Here is a 16,483-nt window from a genome sequence, read left to right as displayed (position 1 = left end):
ATTACAGGCATGAGCCACCACACCCGGCTCATTTTTGTATTTTCAGTAGAGATGGAGTTTCATCATGTTAGCCAGGCTGGTCTCGAACTCCTGACCTCGGGTGATCCACCTGCCTTGGCCTCCCAAAGCGCTGGGATTACAGGCATGAGCCACCACGTCTGGCCAAGAGTTCTGTACATCTTACAAGTCCCTTATTAGATTCAGTGGATTTTCATTATTTGCAATATTTATGTTCTATAAGGTCACCACCAAAGCTGAACCATTGCTTCTAGGGGAAATATGTACATGTATGTACATATCTCACATAGACTATAATCTTAAATCCTTAAAACAACTCATCCCAGTAGCTTTTATTTTATGCAAGACAAAAGGAAGTTCAATTTTATTTTATGGTTTTATTTTATGAAAGACAAAAGGCCTGTGGCCACCCCACTAGCTAATACCCCCAGAGTTGGGACTCATACCCCATCCAACTCTTCCCAGAACCAGAGCCTCTTGAACTATGCTGCAGTGGCCTCATCCTCTGGTCTTCTCTGTGTAACAGTTGAAACAAGAAGGCAGAGCATGGCCTTATTCAGCCTCACAGAATATCTGCATCTTTTTTTCTGCTCCATGTATGCCTGCAAGTGACCAGGGAAAGCTTAGTGAGTACTGATTTGAGGTTACAAATACAATTTTAGCAAGTAGTTCACAATATGCAAATATGAAGTCCACTAATAATGAGGACCAACTCTGTATGGCTTGCAAATATTTTCTCCTATTCAGTGAATTGCCTTTAACCTTCTTTCTGTTTTTGTTTTTGCCCTTTGTTTGTTTGTTTGTTTGTTTTGAGACTAGGTCTCACTCTGTCTCCCAAACTGGAGTGCAGTGTGTGATCACAGTTCACTACAGCCTTGACCTCCCAGGTTCAAGCAATCCTCCTGCCTCAGCCTCCCAAGTAGCTGGGACCACAGATATGCACCATCATACCCAGCTAATTTCTAATTTTTAATTTTTTTTTTTTTTTTTTTTTTGTAGAGGTGGAGTCTCACTATGTTGCCCAGGCTGGCTTTCACTTTCTTGATGGTATTCTTTGAAGCATGAAAAGTTTTAAATTCTGATGACGCCCAATTAATCTATTTTTCTTTTGTTCCTTGAGCTTTTGGTGTCATGTCTAAGAAGGCTTTTCCTTTCTCAGAGCCATGAAGATTTATTCCTGTGTTTTCTTCTAAGAGTTTTATAATTTTAGCTCCTATATTCAGGTCTACCATGCATTTTAAGTTAATCTTTGTGTGTAGTATAAGGAAGAGGCCCAACTGCATTATTTTCCATGTGGAAATCCAGTTGTTAGGCACCGTTTGTTGAAAGGACTATTTTTCCTCTGTTGAATTGCTTTAGTACTTCTGTAGAAAACCAATTGATCATAAATGTGAGGGTTCATTTTTGGACTCGTGATTCAGTTACATTGATCTATATTTCTATTCTCACCCTATCTTAATTAATTTAGCTTTGTATTAAGTTTTGAAATTGAAAAATGCCAGTCTTCCAGTTTTGTTCTTTATACACCTTTTGAGTATTTTTCCATACCTTTAAATTATAAGACAATGAGGTTATTGGACTGATCAGAGAACCTCAATATATAATAAAGTAAAATGTATAAGTTAAAAACGGTATGGTCTTAGAGTCAAATGAAAATGCCTGTTTATTTATTTTTTGTTTTTTTCTTGAGATGGAGTCTTGCTCTGTTGCCCAGGCTGGAGTACAGTAGTGTGATCTCAGCTCACTGCAACCTCTGCCTCCCGGGTTCAAGCAATTCTCCTGCCTCAGCCTCCCAAGTAGCTGGGATTAAGGGTAGCCCGCAACCATGCCCTTCTAATTTTTTGTATCTTCAGTAGAGACAGGGTTTTACCATATTGGCCAGGCTGGTCTTGAACTCCTGACCTCAGGTGATCCACCCGCCTCAGCCTCCCAAAGTGTTGGGATTACAGGTGTGAGCCACCACGCCCGGCCGAAAATGCCTGTTTCTAATGTCTTTTTCTCATTGCAACCTTCTGCACAGTTGGGCTCATTCAATCAGTTTTGTTGCTGCTAAAATGAGTATTTTAAAATAATGATTGTGATTCAATGATTTTCCTGAATCTCTAGTATTTAGACGATTTAACGTTTTGCCTTTGGTTTTGTATTTCCTGTCTCTTTAGGTAGGTGGAGAGTTTTCAAACACTGTTATTGGCCAGATGAAGAAATTTGGAAGGATTGCCATATGTGGAGCCATCTCTACATATAACAGAACCGGCCCACTCCCCCCAGGTAATGAGCACATGCGCACGATCCCACATGTCACAAGGCTGGACAAGGAGAAAATTCACAGATATGCCATAGGCCAGTGACTCTGAAATTATTAGAAAGATTTTCATATATTCTTTTTTTTTTTTTTTTTTAAGATAGAGTCTCACTTTGTGAGAGCTCAGGAGTTTGGGACCATCCTGGGCAACGTGGCAAAATGCCATCTCTACAAAAAATACAAAACTAAGCTGGGCGTGGTGGTGTGCACCTGTAGTCCCAGCTACTCAAGAGGCTGAAGTGGGAGGATTGCTTGAGCCTGGGAGGCTGAGGCTGCAGTGAGCTGTGTTCGTGCCACTGCACCCCAGCCTGGGTGACAAAGTGAGAGCCTGTCTCAAAATAATGAAAACAACAACAATTTCATATATTTTGTGCTAAATCAGCTTATATTTGATTTTTTATATAGAGAAATAGCAGGATCTACATATATAGAAGAAACAGTTATTAAAAGTTTTAGTTTTTACCTATCATTTAATGCAAAGTTGTAAAAAGACAGTGATGATTTGATTTAGAAACAGCACACCTTGGTCTGGCTGGTAAAATATTCAGGCTCCTCTGGATATCAGAGACATTGCTGAAGGTGCGAGAGGAATAAAGGGTGACTTGCTGTGGGTGAAGGGAAGGGCAGGCTGCCATGTCCTTCAGAAATCTTGGGCAGTGCTTCTTGGAGCAGTAGGGCACCTTGGCCTCAGCAGGCTGACAATTGCCACTAAACAGGAAGGCAGCAGCAGCTTCCCTCTATTCCTCGAGTGTCCTTGTTTTATTTCTCTGGTGCCCTGCCATGAACTGCATTCCCCACTCCCTAGTCTCTTATGCTGAAACCACGCCCCTCCCACTCCACACTCTGAGGTCCAAACGCAGTATCAACCAGAGAACCATATTCATTAAATCCCTGTCCTGTGAGATGCCTTGTACAGGCCTCTCGTTTTACAGGTGGGGAGATGAATGGCCGAGAGGACCAGAGACTCTTTAACTCCTATTGGCAACAGAGTCAAAACAAAGACCAGTCTTCTAAGCGCCTCATTTAGAGTCTGTTTCTGCTACAATGATCCTGTGCTATTAAGAGAGATCACAAATTACCTGTGATCCCCCCAAAAAAAGGAGAAAGAAGGAAAAAAGGAATGTTCCAGACTCTAATCAGGATCCAGGCAACCATAAATCAATTGGTTATTTATTCTATGATGAGCTTGACTAAAGGGAATGAAACCTTATGGCCCCACTAGTTAACCGCCCCACAACCGTATGGAGATGAGGGGGCTACAAAGGAAGGGGCTGACAAAGGGCAACTTGTTGACTCCCTCTTAGGTTGTGAAAAATCAAAACCATTACCAGAAGGTAACTCCAGATTTACTTGGCAATCTTACTGTTAGGGACTTTTTTCCCCCCTATAATTTTCTAACTGGTGCTAAGCTGGAATCATGGGAAACTGTCTGCCTGCCAACTGAGCAAAGCTGCAGGAGGCCTTTTCTTAACCACAGTCCAATTAGGAATAGCCAGCTATTTTGGATACAGTAACTCGACCTAGTCTTTTTAGCAATTAGTCTTTGGAAGCTCAGCTGCTCAAACAGCACTTTGAGATGTCAGCTGGCCTTGTCCATTCCATTTTAATCAGATGGAATTCTGCCCTGCCACAGATTCCCAGAAATTCTAACATATTCCAGTGTTAGGATAGCTGAGAGGCAAGCAATGATTTCCTCCATGTTTAATGTCACATTTGCTTTTTTGCTCTCAGTAAGAAAACAAAAACCGACATTCTCATCAACACGCACAAACCCAGAAACAGCATTTCACTTTCATTTTGCTTTTTCCTTTATTGGTTGGTTTGTTTTGAGACAAGGTCTCACTCTGTTTCCCAGACTGGAGTTTTTGTTTGTTTGTTGAGACAAGGTCTCCCTTTGTTACCCAGCCTGGAGTGCAGTGGCACAAACATGACTCACAGCAGCCTCCACCTCCCAGGCTCAAGTGATCCTCCCATCTCAGCCTCCCAAGTAGCTGAGACTACAGACATGTGCCACCATACCTGGATAATTGTTTTTTGTTTTGTTTTGAAACAGAGTCTCACTCTGTCACCCAGGCTGGAGTGCAATGGCGCGATCTCAGCTCACTGCAACCTCTGCCTCCCACGTTCAAGCGATTCTCCTGCCTCAGCCTCCCGACTAGCTGGGATTACAGGCACACATCACCACGCCTGAATAATTTTTTGTATTTTTAGTAGAGATGGGGTTTCACCGTGTTAGCCAGGATGGTCTTGATCTCCTGACCTCGTGATCCAGTTCCTTAGGTCTCCCTAAGTGCTGGAATTACAGGCGTGAGCCACCGCTCCTGGCCAATTGTTATTTTTGTTAGAAGCAATGAGGTCTTTCTGTGTTGCCCAAGCTGGTCTTGAACACCCGAGCTCAAGTGATCCTCCCACCTTGCCTCCCAAAGTGCTGGTGTTAAAGGCATGAGTCACCATGCCCAGCCCATTTTCATTTAAGATGAGGAAGTGAGAGTTCCAATCGCTCACTCACAAAGAATAGTTGACGTGGGTCTTCTGAAGAAACAATCTTTCTGTCTCATTCTCTTGCATTAGTTTCTTTTGGTTCAGGACAAAGCTTCATATTTCCAACTGCTAATGTTACTTTCCTCAAAGTAGTCAGTGGGAACTTTAGGCTGAGTGGTGCCAGTGGTCAACGATGCTGAAGCTAGATTCCACCACTCGTCTTAGCACAGCTGGCTCTGATATTCCCTAGGCATCTTCGCCTGACTTCCTGAACTTGAAAGCCCATGCTCAGGTGTCATTCTCTCAGTTTCTAGTCAATTAGGACACTTGGGAAAATCAACTAGGCAACCAAAAAACTTTTTCTTCCTCACACACAGAATGGGAGTACCTTCTTCACAGGCTGCAGGAGAGCTGTGTGCTTTGTCTGGGGTGCTGGTTCTCAAAGTGTGGGCCAAGGACCAGCAGCATCACCATCTCCTGGGAGCTTATTAGAAATACCAATTCTTAGCCAGGTGCAGTGGCTCATGCCTGTAATCCCCATACTTTGGGAGGCCGAGGCAGGAGAATTGCTTGGCCCAGGAGTTTCAAACCAGGGCAATAGAGTGAGACCTCATCTCTGACCCAAAAAAAAAAAAAAAAAAAAAAAAAAAACCTAAAAAAATTTTTTTTTTTGCTTTTTCAAACTGAGTCTCGCTCCGTCACCCAGGCTAGAGTGCAGTGGTACAATCTCAGCTCACTGCAGTCCCCTCCCAGCTACAAGCGATTCTCCTGCCTCAGCCTCCTGAGTTGCTGGGATTACAGGCATGTGCCACCACACCCAGCTAATTTTTGTATTTTAGTAGAGACACAGTTTCACCATGTTGGCCAGGCTGGTCTCAAACTCCTGACCTCAAGTGGTCTGCCTGCCTTGGCTTCCCAAAATGCTGGATTATAGGCATGAGCCATGCACCCGACCCCGCACACTTATTCTGAGAGGTCTGGAGGTTAAAAGTAAAGTGGGTTGGCAGGGCTGCATTCCTTCTGAAGACGCTGGAGGAGAATCTGTTTCCTTGCCTTTTCAAGCTTCTAGCAGCTGCCTGTATTTCTTGGCATGTGGCCCCTTCCTCTGTCTTCAAAGCCAGTGGCATAGGATCTTCCTCCTCCTCCTCTCTCTCATCTCTGCTTCTATCACCCCATATTCCGTTCCTGACTATAACCTTCCTATGTCCCTCATTCCCTTACAAAGACCTTTGCTATTGTGTTGGGTCCATCTTTATAGTGGAGTATAATCTTCCCATCTCAAGGTTCTTTTTTTATTTTTATTTTTCTGAGGCAGAGTCTCATACAGTCACTCAGCCTGGAGTGCAGTGGCACAATCTTGGCTCACTGCAACCTCCACCTCTCAGGTTCAAGCAGTTCTCCTGCCTTAGCCTCCCAAGTAGCTGGGATTATTGGCACCCACCACCATGCCTGGATTTTTTTATTTTTTTTATTTTTTTTAATTTTTAGTAGAGATGGGGGTTTCACTATGTTGGCCAGGCTGGTCTCGAACTCCTAACCTTGTGGATCTGCCCGCCTTGGCCTCCTAAAGTGCTGGGATTACAGGCGTGAGCCACCGCGTCCCCCTTAAGGTTCTTAATCATATCTGCAAAGTCCTTTTTACCATGTAAGGTATCAGGTTCTGGGGTTTTTGGATATGAACATCTTTGGAGCCATTATTCTGCCTGCTGCAGAGTGCATGTTGATGGGCCAGCAGTCCCGTGGATCAGAAAGGAGTGAGGAAACAGAATGAGAGAAGCACCAGGAAACTCCAAGCACCAAGTGTAGTGACAGTGACCTGTACTACTTGTTTCACTGCAACCACCTCCCTGGATCCTGCCGCCCAAATGTGCCCTTCTCTTCACAGGTCCACCCCCAGAGATTGTTATCTTTCAGGAGCTTCACATACAAGGCTTTGTCGTCTACCGCTGGCAAGGAGATGTCCGCCAAAAAGCTCTGAAGGACTTGCTGAAATGGGTCTCAGAGGTAAGGAGCTCCGGAGCCACCCCTTCCAATTGTACACTAGGTCCCATTCCCTTTTGCCTCTCAAGGCTTTTGTTCCAGCAATTCTTCCCTCTCTCTGCCGCATCATCCGTTTTTCCCTATTGGGTCCTTGTGCTTAGAATATAAATATTCTTACTTCTCCCAGCTTTGAAAGGAAAACAAAACAACCCTCTCTAAAGTTCATTTCCACTGCAAATGCAGGTCCATTTCCCTTCTCTCTCTTTTATAACAAAATACCCGGAAGTGCTGTCTACACTTACTGTCTGCCGTTCCTCTCTTTCCATTCTTCCTGAAACCCACATATCAGGCTTTTCAGAGTCTCACTCTGTTGCCCAGGCTGGAGTACAGTGGTGCAATCTCGGCTCACTGCAACCTCTGCCTCCGGGGTTCCAGCAATTCTCATGCCTCAGCCTCCTGAGTAGCTGGGACTACAGGTGTGTACCACCACACCCAGCTAACTTTTTGTATTTTTAGTAGAGACAGGTTTTCATCATATTGGCCAAGCTGGTCTCAAGTGATGTGCCCTCCTCAGCCTACCAAAGTGCTGGGATTACAGATGTGAGCCACCACACCTGGCCAAAATTAACTTTTGTCAAGGTCACAGGGGACCCTTACATAGTGAAGTCCACTGGTTGATTCTTAGCCTCACTTGGCTATGGGAAATATTTAATAGTGATCATTCTCTCCTTGATATGCTTTCTTCCCTTGGCTTCCCTTAACTCTTGGTTTTCCTGACTGATGGGTCCTCCTCAGACTCCTGCTCGCTTTTCTTTTCTCCAAATAAATATTAGAGTGCCCCAGGTCTTGGTCATTGGGCCTTTTCTCTTTGTCTATCCACACTCGAGCTGTCCCTTAGTTAGCTCATCTGGGCTCAGCATGCTGGGAGCTCCCAGCTCTATCTCCAGCCTGGCTCTCCTCTTAACTCTAGATTAGTATGTCCACCTGGATGCCTGATACACATCTCTGACATAACATCTTGAAAGCTAAATATGTTTTGATCTTTCCTACTCAACATGCTCCATATTCAAACTTTACTATCTCAGTTATAACAATTCTATACTTCTAGTTTCTCAATCCAAAAACCTTGGAGTCATCTTTGATGTCTTTCTCTTGTACCCATGTCTAATCTCTAAGGAGATTCTGGTGGTTCTATCTTCAAAATATATACAGAATCTGAACACTTCTCCCACCTCCCTGCTACCACCCTGGTCCCTGTGCCATCTAGCCTGGATGTTTGTAGTGTATCGGGGGAACCCGCCCCCAATATTTCAACATAGGTTCTTTCCATTTTTCATAAGTGTTGGCCAGCTGAGAAATAAAAGGAAAGAGTACAAAGAGAGGAATTTTACAGCTGGGCCACTGGGACAAAGAGAGGAATTTTACAGCTAGGCCACTGGGGGTGACACCACATATGGGTAGGACTGTGATGCCCACCTGAGCTGCAAAACCAGCAAGTTTTTATTAAGGATTTTAAAAGGAGAAGGGGTGTATGAACAGGGAGTAGGTCACAAAGATTACATGCTTCAAAGTGCAAAAGGCAGAACAAAGATCACATGCTTCTGAGGATACAGGACAAGGACAAAATCAGAACTACTGATAAGGGTCTATGTTCAGCTGTGCACATATTATCTTTTTTTTTTTTTTTTTTTTTTTTTGAGACGGAGTCTCGCTCTGCCTCCCAGGCTGGAGTGCAGTGGCCGGATCTCAGCTCACTGCAAGCTCTGCCTCCCGGGTTTACGCCATTCTCCTGCCTCAGCCTCCCGAGTAGCTGGGACTACAGGCGCCCACCACCTCGCCCGGCTAGGTTTTTGTATTTTTTAGTAGAGACGGGGTTTCACTGTGTTAGCCAGGATGGTCTTGATCTCCTGACCTCGTGATCCGCCCATCTCGGCCTCCCAAAGTGCTGGGATTACAGGCTTGAGCCACCGCGCCCAGCCTGTGCACGTATTATCTTGATAAAAATCTTTTTTTTTTTTTTTTTTAACCAGTATATTTTATGTTTATTATTATTTAGGAAATATTTTTATATCTCAGTAAACTTTTTTTTTTTAGTTTATTTATTATTATTATACTTTAAGTTGTAGGGTACATGTGCACAATGTGCAGGTTTGTTACATATGTATACTTGTGCCATGTTGCTGTGCTGCACCCATCAACTCGTCATTTACATCAGGTATAACTCCCAATGCAATCCCTCCCCCCTCCCCCCTCCCCGATAAAAATCTTAAACAACAGAAAACAGGGTTCAAGAGCAGAGAACCGGTCTGACCACAAATTTACCAGGGCGGAGTTTTTTCCCCACCCCAATAAGCCTGAGGGTACTGCAGGAGACCAGGGCATATTTGAGTCCTTATCTCAACTGCATAAAACAGATACTCCAGAGCGGCCGTTTATAGACCTCCCCCCAGTAATGCATTCCTTCCCCAGGGTATTAATTATTAATATTCCTTACTAGGAAAACAATTTAGCAATATCTTCCCTATTTGCATATCCGTTTATAGGCTCTCTGCAAGAAGAAAAGTATGGCTCTATTTTGCCCAACCCGGCAGGCAGTCAGACCTTATGGTTGTCTTCCCTTGTTCCCTGAAAATCACTGTTACTCTGTTCTTTTCAAGGTGCACTGGTTTCATATTGTTCAAACATACATGTTTTGCAATCAATTTATACAGTTAACACAATTATCACAATGGTCCTGAGGTGATATACATCCTTAGCTTACAAAGATAACAAGATTAAGAGATTAAAGTGAGACAGGCATAAGAAATTATAAAAGTATTAATTTGGGAACGATAAATGTCCATATTAAAATGAAATGTTTACAATTTATGTTCCTCTGCCACGGCTCCAGTCGGATCCTCCGTTTGGGGTCCCTGACTTCCCACAGCAGTAGTGGACTCTATCTGGACTCCCATCTTCACACCCCTATAGACAATTCCCAATGTGGTGGCCATAGCGATCTGTTAAGGCACGAATCAAATCCTGCCGTTCTTATGATCTAAACCACGCAAAGCTCTGCATTTCACTTAGCATAAACCAAAGTGCGAATATTCAGCAAGCTTACACAAAATCTGACCCCTGATCTCTCTCTGATTTCATTTCTTAGTATTCACCGCCTTGTTTACTTCTCCCAGTCTCCTCCACCACTCCACCGCTCTATAACTGCTTGCTGAACTCTCTCACATCCTGCAAGTCTTTGCTAAAAAGTACCTTCTCGACCAGCATGGTGGCTCACACCTATAAACCTAACATTTTGGGAGGCCAAAGCAAGCGGATCACAAGGCAAAGAGATCGAGACCATCCTGACCAACATGGTGAAACCCCGTCTGTACTAAAAATACACAAATTAGCCAGGCATGGTGGCATGCGCCTATAGTCCCAGCTACTCGGGAGGCTGAGGCAGGAGAATCACTTGAACCTGGGAGGCAGAGGTTGCAGTGAGTCGAGATTGTGCCACTGTACTCCAGCCCAGTGACAGAGCACAACTCTGTCTCAAAAACAAAGCAAAAAAACAAAACAAAAAAAAAGGGAGTGCCTTCTGGGTGAGGCAACTTTTTAAATGACCCTATTGTAAGTTGCATTCCCACTTCATTCTTGATCCTCCATATCCCACAGCCCCTGTTTTTTTTTGTTTTTTTTTTTGTTTGTTTTTGAGACGGGGTCTCACTCAGACACCCAGACTGGAGTGCAGTGGCGCAATCGTGGCTCACTGCAGCCTTCACCCAGGCTCAAGTGATTCTCCCCCCTCAACCTCCTGAGTAGCTGGGACAACAGTCATGTGCCACCACACCTGGCTAACTTTTTTGTATTTTTCATAGAGATGGGCTTTCACCATGTTGCCCAAGCCCCTATCCTACTTTTATCCATAGCAATTAATCATCTTTTACATAATATATACTATAATTCACTTATTCATTTATATTTATTGCCCATCTCCCTTCTTGAGGATGTAACCTCCATGAAGACAGCATGTTCATACATTTTGCTTTCTGGTGTATCTCCAGTGCCCAGAAGAGTAGATGAAGCAACGTAGGCACTGGATAAATATTGCTGAATAAATGAATGTTAGAGGGGAGCATACGTGTGCCATGGCTCTTCCAGGTTCTAAGTAGCAAAGAAGACAATCCGCTAGTCCTGTGCTATAATAATTTTCAAACCTTACACCATGTAAAGTTTTAGTCAACAGAAATCTGAACAATCAAGTTACATTATTTTAGTTTTACAGGGGAAAAATGATACCTACTTCCTAATCCCTGGCCAGTGATCATTTCCCAATTCAAAGGAATAGATTGCTCCTCCGGCAGCCACTGGAGCTTGGCGCTCTTCCCAGTCTAGCACTTGGAGTGCCGGGCTGGGCTCTCTCCAGGGTGCTGCAAAAAGCTGAATCTAGGTTGTCCTGGTTGGTGAAATCTAATGGAGCCCATCCGTGATCACAGTTGACAACAGGAAACCACTGTGCTGGTGTCCCCAGTGCTTCCCTCTAACAAAGTGAAGCTGATCATAGTTAGTTGTCTTTTTTTTTTTTTTTTTTTTTTTTTTTTTTTTTTTTTTTGAGATGGAGTCTCACTCTGTCGCCCAGGTTGGAGTGCACTGGCGCGATCTTGGCTCACTGCAACCTCTACTTCCTGGGTTCGAGTGATTCTCCCGCCTCTGCCTCCCGAGTAGCCTGGATTACAGGCGCCTGCCACCACTCCTGGCTAACTTTTTGTATTTTTAGTAGAGACGGGGTTTCACCACGTTGGCCAGGCTCGTCTCAAACTCCTGACCTCAAGTGATTCTCCTGCCTCGGCCTCCCAAAGTGCTGGAATTACACGCGTGAGCCACGGCGCCCGGCCCTAGTTGGGTTTTAAGTTGTGAGTTGGCCTAATTTCTTTCTCATCCTCCCTTTTTAATCTCATTCCTTATTTTTTAAAATTCACTTTTTATTTTAGAAAAGTTTTAGGCTGGGTGTGGTGGCTCATACCTATAATCCCAGCACTTTGGGAGGGTGAGGAAGGAGGATTGCTTGAGCCCAGGAGTTCGAGACTAGCCCTGGCAACATAATGAGACTCTACAAAAAACAAAAAGTAAAAAAATCAGCTGGGTGCAGTGGTGCACACCTGTAGTCCCAGCTACTCGGGAGGCTGAGGTGGGAGGATCACCAGAGTCCAAGAGTTCTAGGGCTGCAGTGAACTCTGAATGCGCCACTGTCCTCCAGCCTTGGCAATAGAGCAAGACCCTGTCTCAAAAACAAAAATAAAAATGGAAGTGTTAGATTTATAGGAAAATTGGGAAGATAGTACAGAGAGCTTCCGTATACCCTGCCTCCTATACCCTAATTTCCCCTATTATTAACATTTTCCATTAGTATTTGTATTAGTTTGCTAGGTCTGCCAAATAAAGTGCCACAGACTGGGTGGCTTAAACAACAAATTTATTTTCTCACAGTTCTGGAGGCTAGAAGTCCAAGATCAAGGTGTCAGCAGGGTTGTTTCTTTAGAGGCCTTTCTTGTTTCGACTTGTAGATGGCTTCCTTTTCCCCGCATCTTCACGTGGCCTTCTCTCTGTGTGTCTGTGTCCTAACCTCCTTATGAGCACACCTGTCATATTGACTAAGGCCCACCTGTATGTCCTTGTTTTACCTTAATTACCTTTTTTTTTTTTTTTTTTTTGAGATAGAGTTGCGCTCTAGTTGCCTAGGCTGGGATGCCATGGTGTGATCTCCATTCACTGCAACCTCTGCCTCCCAGGTTCAAGCAATTTTCCTGCCTCAGTGTCCCAACTAGCTGGGATTACAGGCGCCACTACCACGCCTGGCTAATTTTCGTATTTTTAGTAGAGACGGGGTTTCGCCATGTTGGCCAGGCTGGTCTTCAACTCCTGACCTCAGGTGATCCACCTGCCTCGGCCTCCCAAAGTGCTGGAATTATAGACATGAGCCACTGTGCCTGGCCTCTTAATTAGCTTTTCTGAAAGCCCTATCTCCAAATACAGTCCCATTGTCAGGCACTGGTGATTAAGACTTAGACATATGGATTTGGATTGGGGGCAAACAATTCAGTCCATAACAGTATTTGTTCTCTATTTTTAACCTCTGAACTGGATTCTACCTTTCCACCCTATCCAGATTCCTTTCTTCTTCAAGAACAAGAATGAGTCGGGGCTTTCGAGTCAGAAGTTCCAATCTCAGCCAGGAGCGGTGGCTCATGCCTGTAATCCTAGCACTTTAAGAGGCTGAGGTGGGCGGATCACTTGAGCCTAGGCATTTGATACCAACCTGGGTGAACCTAGCAAGACCCTGTCTCTACAAAAACTAAAAAAGTTAGCTGGGCATTGTGGCACATCCCTGTAGTCCCAGCTACTCAGGAGGCTGAGGTGGAAGGATCACTGGAGCCCAGGAGGTTGAGACTGCAGTGAGCTATGATTGTGCCACTGCACTCAAACCTGGGTGACAGAGTGAGACCCTGTCTCAGAATAATAATAATAATAATAATAATAATAATAATAATAATAATAAAAGTTTAAATCTCAGTTTCCCTACTTTGTAATTGACTGACTTCAAGCAAATAATCTTGTCTATAAATCCATAAAGAGTGCTAAGCCATCACTGAAATGCATTAGGGAAAAGCTTGTACCAGGTAACTCAGGTCTCTATATAAGACCCCTTAAAAAATCTGAAAATGGAAATTAGTTCCCATTAGTAGGCTGTGCCTTGTAGTAGAAAGAGAAATGAAGAACCTTCCTCACTAACATGAACCCTTCCTTCCCACACTCCCAGAAAAAGGTTAAACACATGTTGAAAGAACCTAGGCTTAAAGGGGAGACAGATTATTAGAGTGTCCTGCCATTTATATTTCCTGAATAGTACCTGCCTCTTCAGGGACCAGAGGTAATGAAGGGTGCTCCTTTCTCTGTCTATTGCCACCTCCTCTGAGATCATTGTGTTATTAAACTTTACTATGCAGCTTACTTAGAAATTGCTTAATCGTGCTGGGCACGGTGGCTCACGCCTGTAATCCTAGCACTTCGGGAGGTCAAGGCAGGCAGATCACGAGGTCAGGAGATGGAGACCATCCTGGCTAACACGGTGAAGCCCCATCTCTACTGAAAGTACAAAACAATTAGCTGGGCATGGTGGCAAGTGCCTGTAGTTCCAGCTACTCGGGAGGCTGAGGCAGGAGAATGGTGTGAACCCGGGAGGCAGAGCTTGCAGTGAGCCAAGATCGCAGCACTGCACTCCAGCCTGGGTGACAGAGTGAGACTCCGTCTCAAAAAAAAGAAAGAAAAAAAAAAAGAAAAAGAAATTGCTTAATCGCTGCCTTATGACACTTCACACTATGATCTGACACTTATTATTAAGTTCTTTTTAGGTGTACTTTGTAATCTTTTACATGTACTGTGTAAGTGGATCTTGCCCCCCCTTCACTTCAAGTTCATGGAGGACAGGACCTCCATCTCTTATTTTCAAGGTTTCCAATGATGTACCTGATACATTTGTTGCTAGGATGAGAACAGTATATCATTGAGAATATTAAATTAAGTTTTGAAATTTGTTATTGCTTTGATACAGGGTAAAATCCAGGACAAGGAATATATCATTGAAGGATTTGAAAACATGCCAGCTGCATTTATGGGAATGCTGAAAGGAGATAATTTGGGGAAAACAATAGTGAAAGTATGAAAAAAAGGACACATGGAATCTGGAGGCCATTTAAATGATTACTTAATTTGTTTTTCACCATTTAGCAAAAATGTATACTACCTTAAATGTCTAAGAAACAGTACTTGTAATGAGTTTGATCTACTTAATAAAATACATTTAAGTCGTATGTAATTAGTGATGGAGGATGGAAGTCTCACAGTCAACAACAACCAGTCACCTCACTGTTCACTACAGCTTCTTCTGAGTTGTGTTAGAAACTAATGGCTTTGAAGTGTGAAAGTTTTGCAAACACTGCATGTTTTCATTCATAGGTGGGAGCTGAATGATGAGAACACATGGACACAGGGAGGCGAACAACACACACTGGGGCCTGTGGAAGCATAGGTGGGGGAGGGAGAGCATCAGGATAAATAGCTAATGCGTGCGGGTGTTAATACCTAGGTGATGGGTTGATAGGTGCAGCAAACCACCATGGCACACGTTTACCTATGTAACAAGCCTGCACGTCCCACACAATTATCCCAGAACTTAAAATAAAATAAAATAAAATTTTAAAACAGTTAGCCGGGCATGGTGGCTCATGCCTGTAATTCCAGCACTTTGGGAGGCTGAGGTGGGCGGATCACGAGGTCAGGAGTTCAAGACCAGCCTGACCAACATGGTGAAACACCATCTCTACTAAAAATACAAAAATTAGCTGGGCGTGGTGGCACACGCCTGTAATCCCAGCCTCTTGGGAGGCTGAGAAAGGAGACTCACTTGAACCTGCGAGGCGGAAGCTACAGTGAGCCAAGAGTACATTACTTTACTGCAGCCTGGACAACAGAGTGAGACTCCATCTCGAAAAAAAAAAAAAAAGTTGACTGCTTCTGTGACCTTAGACTTCTGATTTTTCATCTTTAAAGTGAGAATAATAACATCTGTTTCATATACATGTTATACATTTATTTAAAACACCACCATAGGCTGGGCACGTTGGCTCACACCTGTAATCCCAGCACTTTTGGAGGCGGAGGCTGATGAATCACCCAAGGTCAGGAGTTCAAGACCAGCCTGGCCAACATGGCGAGACCCTGTCTCTACTAAAAATACAAAAATTAGCTGGGCATGGTAACAGGTGCCTGTAATCCCAGCTACTCAGGAGGCTGAGGCAGGAGAATCGCTTGAACCCAGGAGACAGAGATTGCGGTGAGCCGATATCGTGCCATTGCACTCCAGCCTGGGCAACAAGAGCAAAACTCTGTCTCAGAAACAAAACAAAACAAAACAAAACAAAAAACACCAGCGTAATGCCTGGCATATATTACGTAAGTGTTAGCTACCTCCCTGCCGATATCAATGATTTTGAAGTCTTAAGATTACCACCCCTATTGCTTGTGATCATGCCAGAAGAAATAATCATTGCAGGTGTACAGGGGTCTTACAGCCAGTCCGTACTGGTCCTCTACAGATGAGTCTAATTATACAACAGATCAAAGAAGGAATCTGTCATTCACAAGAGCTGCACAAAAGATAACACATGGGAATGTCTATACATCTACAAAAATGTGCACGATTTATATGAAGAAAAATTTAAAACATTATTGAGGGGCCAAGCATGGTGGCTCACACCTGTAATCTCAGCTGTTTGGGAGGCCAAGGTGAGAAGATCATTTGAGTCCAGGAATTTGAGACCAGACTGAGCAAGACCCTGTATCTGCAAAAAATTTTAAAATTAGCTGGGCGTGGTGGTGTGTGCCTCTAGTCCCAGCTACTTGGGAGGCTGAGGCAGGAGCATCACTTGAGACCAGGAGTCCGAGGTTGCAGTGAGCTGTGACTGTACCGCTGCACTCCAGCGTGGGCAGCAGAGTAAGACCCTGTGTTCAAAAAAAATTAAAAACGAAACAACAACGAAAGCAACACTACTGATGAACATGAAAGAAGACTTGAACATATGGAAAGTACCATGCTCTTGGACAGGGAGAGTCAATATCTTTTTTTTTTTTTTTTTTTTTGAGATGGAGTCTCACTCTGTCGCCCAG

The 16,483-nt window shown here is 43.9% G+C and overlaps 2 protein-coding genes across 4 annotated transcripts in view; one reads left to right on the top strand and one right to left on the bottom strand.

Moving 5' to 3' along the window:
* LOC103219015 (prostaglandin reductase 1) overlaps positions 1 to 14,628 on the top strand; it is a 34,337-nt gene extending 19,709 nt beyond the window's left edge. For all 3 annotated transcript variants that reach the window (XM_073021847.1, XM_073021845.1, XM_073021846.1), the window contains exons 8-10: positions 2,178 to 2,286; positions 6,687 to 6,805; positions 14,370 to 14,628. In XM_073021847.1, the coding sequence (XP_072877948.1) occupies positions 2,178 to 2,286; positions 6,687 to 6,805; positions 14,370 to 14,480 (339 nt within the window). In that variant the 3' untranslated portion in view covers positions 14,481 to 14,628. The remainder of the gene's footprint in view (positions 1 to 2,177; positions 2,287 to 6,686; positions 6,806 to 14,369) is intronic.
* ZNF483 (zinc finger protein 483) overlaps positions 376 to 16,483 on the bottom strand; it is a 59,091-nt gene continuing 42,983 nt past the window's right edge. Inside the window, exon 6 of the mRNA XM_073021844.1 lies at positions 376 to 620. Within this exon, the coding sequence (XP_072877945.1) occupies positions 571 to 620 (50 nt within the window). The 3' untranslated portion in view covers positions 376 to 570. The remainder of the gene's footprint in view (positions 621 to 16,483) is intronic.

This window comes from Chlorocebus sabaeus, chromosome 12 (assembly GCF_047675955.1).
Source record: "Chlorocebus sabaeus isolate Y175 chromosome 12, mChlSab1.0.hap1, whole genome shotgun sequence".
NCBI lineage: Eukaryota > Metazoa > Chordata > Mammalia > Primates > Cercopithecidae > Chlorocebus > Chlorocebus sabaeus.
The sequence above is the reverse complement of the archived record's forward strand: the minus strand, read 5'-3'. Positions and strand labels throughout refer to the sequence as shown.